Raw genomic sequence first — 10,708 nt, 5'->3', positions numbered from 1 at the left:
TGATAATCCTCTTATCAAGGTATTTGTGACATCTGGCTAATCAGGGTAATTTACAAACCGAGCCCATTTCCTTACCAGAAAGACATGGTCCCTGACTAAACCCAGCATTTCCACATAGAGCCAGACAAATAAAAGGTGTCCATTATGTGTCTGATGAACACACAGATGAATGAGTACATGACAGAGGAAATGAGGGCAGTTTAGTGACTGCCACTCCTATGAGTACTTTTGCTTATCTGATGTACAGCTATTCTGTATTCCCTTGGAATCAAATTTAGATTAGGCTCCTTTAAAACCAATCTCCAATATTTATTTTGCAAACAAACTAACATGCACACAAGCATAAGGGGGCATGGTGTCAGGCGATCCATGATATGGGGTGATGAGATCCAGGAGAGAAGATGGACACAAGGGCAGATGAGGGATCCAGACAAGAAGATAAGAGTTCCTGCTATTGTTCATTGGGGTTGGGGTTGGCATCTGGGTACTTGGTGAGGTCGAAAGTCAGGACTTTGCTGATCACACAGTCCCCTTGCTGAAGGAGAGAGAGAGAGAGAGAGAGAAAGAAAAAAAAAAACGGTCAGGGGAGAATTAAGAAAGGTATACAGCCTAGGACTAGGGGCTGAAAAACGACTTCCCTACATATCTGCTCAAAGGCCAGACAATGGTTCTTTCTGGATGAGAGAAAGCATTCAATCCCATGTGCCTTCTTTCTTTGCACTTTTTTCCTGTCTTCACTGTCTGGCTGTCTCTTCCAGGATGGGCTGGCTAAACATTCAGGGCAGGCTCCACCAAGCCCAGATGACTGCTCAGAACCTGATCCTCTACACCCCTTTACCCTTTGCCCCTCCACTGTAGCCCAGCCCATTGTACCTCAGGATAGACTCCAATGAGGCTCTCAGCCTTGGTGTAGAATTCCTCCTTGAGAGAGATAACAATGGCTTGGAAGTTGCAAGTTGACTGTTCCTTGATGTAATTTGCCACCTGTGGGAGGAGTATTTATCTTGGCTCAAGACTCAACACTTCCATTTTCTAGTCTAAGTAAGCAGGTGGGAGTAGGGAGTAAGAGAGACTAGGAAAAGGCTACTGATTATCAAAGGAGGGTGACCCAATCCTCCTGGTACATAGAATAGGCAGCAGTAATAGCTAGGGCACAATCAGGAATGACTCCTTGAAACCCAGTCCCAACTTGGGGTCTTCCCTCCCAGGCTTCACCTTTCTTTAACCTACCTTGCCAATGTTGGTGTTATCCAAGGCAGCGTCAATCTCATCCAGGACGAAGAAGGGGGCTGGCTTGTAGCTGGGAGGTAATAAATAAGTGAGCTAATATTGAGAAATGAGGACAGCAAGAAGAGTAGGCCAGCCCCACAGTCGGAATAGGCCAAATACATTCAGAGCCTAAATAACCCAGGTCTCTGAATTCCCTCATTTGCATGTGGCTCTGGGTACCACTATACCCCTAAGACCATGAAAAATAGGGTGTTTTTGTTTTTGTTTTTACAGGAACTGTTCTTAATAAGCAAGTGATCTGAGGGTCTACTATGTCCCATCATACAGCATGATGACACGCCTCCTTGACTTCAGACATGCTGCAGGTTCAGCATAGAATGCTTACTTGGTTTCTTGGTAAACTTTTCTTTTAAAAAATATTTTATGTGTATGAGTACTTTTCTTGAATGTATACATGTGCACCATGTGCATGTCTGATGCCTACAGAAGTCAGATGAGGGCACTGTACCCCCGAAACTAAAGTTATGGATGTTTCTAAGCAACAAGCACTCTTCTTAACCACTGAGCCACCTCTCCCGTCCCCATCACTACTCATGCTTTTTCCCTGCCCATCATACACTTTTATGTATGCACACCCTCCACACTACTGTCTGGGTATGTGTCTGGCTTCCTCTAGTCTGTGGGCTCCTTTGACCAGAGACCATGTCTGACTCATCTGTCCCTAAGCTCCCAATAGGGTCTGTACAGAGAAGCACTCGAAATGCTCATGAATTAATGCTTTATAATCAAACATTAAGTTGTAGGGAGTCATATCTAAGCACTACTGGCCTGGGGCAGGGGTTGTCAAGGTATGCCAGAGGTCAAAGAGGGTTTCCCAGAGGAAGGGAAGGAGAATGAAGAGGTATGTCAAGCTGATATGTATAGAAAGAGCTTACTAGCCAGCAACCATGTGAGGAAAAGCCTAGAAGTGGAACTAAATACATGCAGGGACGAGGATAGGCTGAGTGGATGAGGGCAGATGGAGAAAACCCCAAGGCCAATAGTGATGTGCTGTAGTAGCTAGGGAAAAGGGTATCTAGAACTAAACACCTTCACCTATGCAGGTCTCTGAATATCCCTGGGCCCCAGAGCCTCGGGTTGCCTCAGCTGTCTCTCCACATTATGAGGCAAAGCCTTACCTATGGATGGCAAAAAGCAAGGCCAGAGCTGCAACTGTCTTCTCCCCGCCTGACAAATTGTCCATAGGCCGGAAACGTTTGCCAGGAGCTACACAGTTGTAGTTGATGCCATCCAAATAGGGCTCTTCAGGATTCTCAGGGCCCAAGAATGCCTAGGGGAAGAGAGAGTAGGGTGAGGACCCGCAAGCATGAATGAGCATGGTTATGGGAAGAGGGAAGAACAACTAAGAATGGTAGGAGCTGGTTGCAGAAGGGGTTTCAGTCTACCTGGGCACTGCTGTTACGGGACAGAGCCTTATAGATCTCATCAATGTTGGTAGCCACAGATTCAAAACAAGCATTGAATCGGTCGAAGCGCTCCTTCTTTATCTGTTCAAATGCCTGCTTGGCCTTCTTTGCTCGCTTTCGTGCTGCTTCAAACTCTGCCAGAAAAAAAGAGCAGATGATAATCTCTCAGTGCCCTGGGTTCTGCCAGGGTTGACAACCACACCTGCCAAGAATGACCTGTAAAGCCTGTAAATAAAATTTCTAGTGATAACCTACAAAGGGAGAGAAATGCCTGAAGAGGGCCTTACAAGGATCAGTATTCGGTGAGTTGGCTACCATGTAGTCTAGGCAGGCACACAAACATAGATTCCTCCATGGGTTCTACCAGCTACCAGCTTTCTTGACACCATCGTTTGCTCTGTAGCAAGCAAGTAGATAACCCCCACTGTTTAGGGCATCTAACAATTTTAAGTACAAAATTATGTAAAAACAGGAGCTGGTATGATATAGCAGTATACCCTTATCATACCTTCGGTCTTCTGTTCTCATCTGAGGCTCAGAAAGAAATGCCAGGCTTACCATCTGAGGTCTCCTGGAACTTGTCTCGGACACTTTCCAGCTTTTCCATGGCCTTCATGTTAGGGGCAGCAATCCGCTGAAGCACACTCTGCTGCTCATTCAGCTTTTGCTGGAGTGTGTTCATTTCTTGCTTGATTTCTTCCTCCGCCTGTGCATCCTGTAACCCCACACCCAGCAATAGTAAGGAGCACCTGAGCCTGAGTCCAGGCCACCTGAGAGATGAATGGTGCTTGGGGATCTGCTCCTAAGCAGAAGGCAAATTCTTCTCCAGCTTGGCATCTTTCACAAAATCTAGCTTGATTTGACTGTTCCAACTGTCACTGGAAATTGTAGGTGAATGTGGCTTTGTCACCTATAGTTCTTCCTTCAGATCCTGCCAACCTATGTGTCTCCAGAGGAACAGCTGATAGTTGCCCTCTCTGGCTTTTAGCCCAAGCCATGAGCCAGCATCACCCCACAGTAACCTAAAGCCCTACACAAATTGCTCTGGCTTCCACTTACAGATCCACGATAACTAAGGCAATACAAGCTTTTCTCTTAAATCATTGTATTTGAGCAAATTCCACTCAGTTTTGGTTTAGGGCGCCTTATAGCTACTGTAAATACATGTTTGAACTTAAGCCTCACTGCCACTTTTAACTTAAATGAATATCCACCAAGAGTAGTTCCTGTATTCACAGAATTTAGGACACTAACATAGAAACACAGCTAAGTAAATAATCAGAATAATGCAAGATGAATGTGAAGACAGTGACAAGCAGTGTTGAATCAGCACACAAGAAGGGAACCTGACTCAAGACTGTGGTGAGGGAAAGCTTCTGGGCGTGTGTGCAAGCGAAAGCCTACAGGATGAACAGCAGAAGAGGAAAGAGGAGATGTAGTTTTATACATGACCAATAACATCACAGGCAAAAGCTGAGGTGGAAGTTCCTCATAAGTTAGTCACTGAATGAGAAGCAATTCGGGAATAATCAACTTTAGAAGTCAAAAAACCTTTTTAAAAAATCAATATGGAACTACTAACAATGTGTGTGTCTACATGATCATGTTCATGATTTCACAGAAATATGCTGGGGAAAGCACAAAGAGAAGAAACTAGATAGACAAGCGAAGGACAGAGTACAAAAGGCCTTACAAACATAAATTTTTATCTCAACGGAGACCAATGTGATTTAAAGAGCAAGGACACAGATATACTTACATTTTAGAAAACCCTTTTGGAAACAGAGAAGACCCTTGGTATCCCTGGAGGCTAGAAGACAGCAGTAACTGTCTTAGAACCAAAGATTAGATAGCTGTGAGCCATCATATGGGTGTTAGCAACTGAACCTGGGTCTACTGCAAGCACTCTAATATGCTATAAAATCTAAATGAAGTGGTTCATTTCTAAATGCACATGATCCATAACGAAGAATGAGACTAACACAATAAATAAAGTCCACAGAGAGAAAAGCCCAGGACCAGATGAACTCAGCACTGAGTACTATCAAACTAACTTAACTTCTTTCTTTCTTTCTTTCTTTCTTTCTTTCTTTCTTTCTTTCTTTCTTTCTTTCCTTCTTTCCTTCTTTCTTTCTCCCTCCCCCCTCCTCTTTCTACCTACCTATCTACACATGCACACAATCCATAATGAACAATGAGACTAACACAATAACTAAAAGTCCACAGAGACAAGCCCAGGATCAGATGAACTCAACACTGAGTTCTAGCAAACTTCTATCTATCTATCCACACATGCACACAATCCATAATGAACAACAAGATTAACACAATAACTAAAAGTCTACATTGACAAGCCCAGGACCAGTTGAACTCAACACTGAGGTTCTATCAAACTTCATCCACCCACCCATCCATCCATTCATCTATCCATCCATCCCAAAACAAGATATCTCTAACAGCCCTGGCTGTCCTTGAATTCACAGAGATCCACCTGCCTCTGCCTCCCAAATTCTGGAATTAAAACACCATCATGCCTGGCAAACTTTAAAGGAAAATCTAATATCAATATTTGTTAAACTGCTCCATGAAGTAAAAAGGAAAGGAACATAACCAATTCCACTCTTTGAAGCCAGCATTACCCTAATGTCCAAATCAGTTAAAGACATGATGACAAAAGGAAGCTATAGACCTAGTGTTCCCAATGAACACAGAAACAGAAAATTTCTGGAAAATACTAAGTGAATTCAAGAACACATCATGATTGCATATCATGACCAAGTGGGTTTCATCCCAAAGATGTAATCGTGAACTCACAACTATGAGATCATCTGCACAGAGCCACGTAAGACAGTCCCTGTCAATAAGTGATGGAAGAAAAGGATGCTTGGTGCTCATGGGGTCATCCCACTTACTGCTTACTGAATTTCTGACAGAGGCGAAATCACCTACTCCAGTATGTACCCAGGGCTGAGACCACAAAGCTCCAACAGGTAGCCCCAAATCTGTGTTCATTTGGATAACCCCAGTTAAAAACACTAAGTCACAAAACAAGTAGACATAAACATAAGAAAGAGATTCATACTGAAGTGGGGTGGGTAGAACAGAGGCAGTAGAGATGGGAGAGGGTGTGAGTGATAAGTATACATTATGTACATGTGTGGAATTGTAAGATAACATTTACTTACTAAAACCCAAGAATAACTAAAACATATGCAAACCAATAAATGTAATTTGCCAAAGTAATGTTTTTGACTTACTTTTAGATATTTTATTAATTCTTTGAGAATCTCATACATGCATACCATGTATCTTGATCATATTCAACCCCTCCTTCTAATTCCTCCTAGATCTGAACCTGTGGGTCACATCCTCTTTGGGGATTGAACAACACTTTCATGGGGTCACTTAAGACCAGTGAAAAACACACATACTTATAATTTCATAGCAATAGCAAAATTACAGTTACAAAATAGCAACAAAAATAATTTTATAGTCAGGGGTCACTACAACATGAGGAACTGTATTAAAGGGTTGTAGCATTAGGAAAGTTGAGAACTAGTGTCCTAGATCTACTTCCATTCCTTCATCCCTCAACTTCCTGACCTCTTTTGTAAATTCATTTAAATTCTTTCATACAATATATTTTATTCATACTCTTTCCCCTCCCCCCCCAACTTCTTCCTATCCACCCAACTCTCATACACTAATGAGTCTGAGTAATGGTCTACCTTTCAAATTTATGCTTAAAGAAAACGTCCTCAGAATTTATCACCCCTATTAGCTCTTCAGCTAGGTGTGAGGGCTCCTGGGTGTGCCCTCCAATTTCATGCTGGATTTTGTTTTGCCGTTTTAAAAATTATGTGTATGTACCTGTGTATGAGTTTGTACACATGAATGCTGGTGCCAAGTGGAGGACAAAGATGTCGGATCCCCCGAAGCTGGTATTATAGATAGTTATAAGCTGCCTGAAATGGGTGCCAGGAATCAGAACTCAGGTCCTCAGCATGAGCAGTACTTGCTTTTGACCATGCTAGAAAATTGACTGGCTTGCAGTTATACAGAAGAACCACATCCACTGTGTGTGCCTTGTATGCATGTGTATGTAAATGCAGGAACCCAGGAAAGCTAAAAGTGTCAGATCTCCCTGCAGCTGAAATTATAGACTCGTAAGCCACCCAACACAGGTGCTGGAAACCACACTTTGTCCTCCTGCAAGAACGTAAGCATTGCTGAACCATCCTTCTAGTCATCCATATAAACAATCTTAAGGACAGAAATATGTAGCCATCTCTATATACTATACAGATACAGAAAAGGTATTGACCACAGTTCAACATGACCTCAAGATCAAAGTCCTGGAGAAATAAATAAATGAAACATACCTCAAAACAATAAATAATATATATGACAAACATATGGCCACATTATAATAAATAATGAAAACCTAAAATTATTTCCTCTAAATTTTGCAGTGACACATGGAAGTCAGCTCTCAACATTCTTACCCAATATTGTGCAGAAAGTCTTGCTAGAACAGTAAGGTAAGAGAAAGCTATAAAAAGGATTTAAAAAAAAAAATCAAACAAGTGAAATTACTCAATATTTGCAGAAAATATGATCTTGTAATTGACTGCTTATATTCTACTAGAAAACTTTTACATTCAATAAACACTTTTAGTAATGTTACAAGATACAAAATCAACATTCAAAAATTAGTAGCTCTCATATATACATACCAACAACAAGCTTTCTGAGACAGAAATTAGGAAAACCATTCCATGCACAATAACTGCCCCCAAAATAAAGTACTGCGGAATAAGGATGTAAAGACCTAGACAATGAAAAGATTAAGGCACTTAAAGAAGACACCAAACAACAGAGAGACTTTCTAAGCCTCTGACAAGCAGAATTTATGTGCAAAAATGGCTTTTATTATTAAAAATAATCTACAGATTCAATGCAATTCCCATCAAAATTCCAATGGCATTCTTCACAGAACTAGAAAAAAATCTAAAAATCAATATAAAAGCACAAAAGACAACATACAGCCTAAGCAGTCCTTAGTGGAAGGAACACTGCTGAAGGTATTAGAATGTATGACTTACAATCATAGTTCACCCCTAGTTAAGGAGCAGTTGATAGCTGCTGGGAGAGAGGGAGTCAGTTTTCTCTAAGGGTGTGGCTCCTAGTAGGCTGATCATACTGTAGTAAAGGGCCACAAATCCAAGAACATCTAGGCAGCACTGACTTTATTTGCTGGGGTTATAAAAAAGGAGGAAGAAGAAGATGACACCAAGTTTGGTGGGTAGGGAAAGAAGGTGGGACCTGAGAAGACTGAGGACAGGGGTAAATATGACAAAAACATACTACATACATTTTTCAAAGAATTAAGAAAAAAGGGATATCACTGGGCAATAAAAACAAACTACATGTTGGCACAAGACAAACAGGTAGCCCAAAAGAGCCAAGACAGAAGACTCAGAAATAAACTCACTTCTATGGTCACCTAATTTTGACAAAAGCATCAAAAATACATGCCGAAAAATGTATCTCTCATCCTAAACAAAAATCATTTCAAATCATATGAAAAGACTTACTTTAAAACCCCAAACTCTGAAAATGTTACAGGAAGATATAAAGAACACGCTTGAAGTTACAGATATAAGCAAGAACTTTCTATACAGGAGTGAAATAACAGAATATAGTCCTAAGAATCAACAAATGGGACATGAAACTAAAAAACCTTCTGCACAGCCAGAGAAACCAACAGCAGAAGAAAAAGCCTACATACAGAACGGGAGTTGTGTATGTCTTTGCCAGTTAAGCCCCAGACAGGGGATTGAGATCTAGAATATATAATTACAAAAAGTAAAACACCTGAGCCACAAAACTACCAGTCAATAAAAGAGTTAATGCAATAAACAGATTAATTCTCAAAAGAAGAAACACAATGGCCAGAAAATATTTCAAAAGGCCCAGCAGATGCTCAGTGGATAGGGGCACTTGTCACCAAACTGGAGTTCAAAGTCCAGATCCTACAAGGTAAAGGTGAGAACTAACTCTAGGAGGTTGTCTTCCGACCTCCACACATCAGTGTATGCACACATAATTAAAAAACAAAGATAATAGATTATGATCAAGAACAAATAACAAATGCTGGTGAGGCTGTAGGAAAAAGCACTTTATTCACTTTTACTAGGAAAGTAATTACTGCCATTAAAGAAATCGGTATGGCTCCTCAAAAAATTAAAGCTATCTGGGCGTGGTGAGGTGCACCTCTAATTCTAGTACTTGGGAGACAGATGGGAGAAGATATCCATGAGTTTGAGGCCAGCTTGGTCTACATAATGAGCTCCAATAAATCCACACATAGAGACTCTATCTCAAACCATCACCCCCTCAAAATAAACAAAAACATAAATATAGAGCTAACATATGACCCAAACTCTTGGGCATACATTCAAAGGACTCTAGATCCTGACACACTCATGCTCACTGTTGCACTATTCACAACTGCAGGGGAATGGAGCCAGACTAGACGTCCTTAAGCAGAAGAATGGATAATGAAAATGTTGAATGCATCAATAATAGTTTTATTCAGCTGTTATGAAAAACGAAATGGGGAAATTTTCAGGAAAATGGATGGAAGTGGAAAGTATATTGAGGTGGCCCAGTCTCAGACAAAGATTCCATGTTTCCTCTCATTTTCAGTGTTTATACATGTGTTAATAAGGGTTTGGGAAAGTAGTATAGACTGTAAAACTAGATAGGAGACCACAAAAGGTATTAAGAAAAGAAGTGCATGCAGGGGTGGGGGTGTAATGTGATATCAAAGTGAGGGTGGGAGGGCACAAGGGAGGAAGGAGAGGGAGAGAACGGGGGTGGGGGAGAAAGACACCCCAAATTTTGTTAGAGAAATGCCATAATGGAAAAAAAAAACTACACTGAAAAGTCACAGACATATTTAACAATAAAGAACTTAAGAAACAGAGAGAGAGAGAGAGAGAGAGAGAGAGAGAGAGAAAGCAAGCAAGCTCTGTTTGAAGAACACTACAAATTGCTATGGAATAGTCTGTAGAATAGGCTTTCAAATGAAAATGAAAAGTAAGAATAGTTTACTATTATCTAAAAGGAGAATATGAATGTTATTGCACGTAGACATATTTGTATTTTAAAACCGCAACAAAAGGGCAATGTAAAAACTAATTAAAGAGTGACCTACTGATGAAGAGAAGGAAACAGAAATAGAAGCCAAAACTCTCTTCATGTACCCTGTTTTTATACTTTTGATTTTAGAACCTTATGATGCTGCTTGGTTATAAAACAAAACTAAACAGACATATGAGAAAGGTTAGGTTAAAAAAATTATTGGGGAACAAAATGTTCACAAGATGACAAAGGAACCACTCTGAAAATTCCTTGCTAATTAATGACAAAACAAAAGTGTATGCTTAGCAATGAGGAGCCTGGCAATTGACACTTAAACAGCATCATTAGTTAATAATGATAGGATGAACCTCATGGTGAAATACAATATAAACATACTGCTTCTGCATCCCAAGGGCTATAACTACAGGTGTGTGCCCTCACTCCTGGCTTTAGAGTTGAACTACCTTACTCTCTGTGTTTTTTACAAGGCTCAGGAAAAAAAAGAAAGAAAAAGAAAGTGTACATGTAATAGAGAGAGAAGGAGAGGGAGAGAAGAGAGATGAGAGAAAGCAAAGATGGTAAAATTGGGTTAGCAAGTTGGCTCAGACTGACAACCCAAGTTTGATCCTCAGGATTCACACACTGGAAGAGAATTGGCTCCATATATGACTTGTACACTCATACTATGGTATTCACACACACACACATCATATACACACATAAACCTTATTTTAAAAAATTGTTAGGAAATAAGATTTCTGGTAAAAATAAGAGTCTCAAATGTGCCGGGCGTGGTGGCGCACGCCTTTAATCCCAGCACTAGGGAGGCAGGGGCAGGTGGATTTCTGAGTTCGAGGCCAGCC

The 10,708-nt window shown here is 40.7% G+C and overlaps 1 protein-coding gene across 1 annotated transcript in view; it reads right to left on the bottom strand.

The window, feature by feature from the left end:
• Positions 1-285: 285 nt before the first annotated feature.
• The window catches only part of Smc1a (structural maintenance of chromosomes 1A), a 43,266-nt gene continuing 32,843 nt past the window's right edge, over positions 286-10,708 (bottom strand). Inside the window, exons 20-25 of the mRNA XM_021153232.1 lie at positions 3,255-3,411; positions 2,676-2,830; positions 2,409-2,560; positions 1,231-1,300; positions 874-984; positions 286-535 (exon numbers count right to left, since the gene is read on the bottom strand). Of these exons, the coding sequence (XP_021008891.1) occupies positions 452-535; positions 874-984; positions 1,231-1,300; positions 2,409-2,560; positions 2,676-2,830; positions 3,255-3,411 (729 nt within the window). The 3' untranslated portion in view covers positions 286-451. The remainder of the gene's footprint in view (positions 536-873; positions 985-1,230; positions 1,301-2,408; positions 2,561-2,675; positions 2,831-3,254; positions 3,412-10,708) is intronic.

This window comes from Mus caroli, chromosome X (assembly GCF_900094665.2).
Source record: "Mus caroli chromosome X, CAROLI_EIJ_v1.1, whole genome shotgun sequence".
Taxonomy (NCBI): domain Eukaryota; kingdom Metazoa; phylum Chordata; class Mammalia; order Rodentia; family Muridae; genus Mus; species Mus caroli.
Note: the sequence above shows the minus strand (reverse complement) of the source record. Positions and strands in the feature narration are given on the sequence as shown.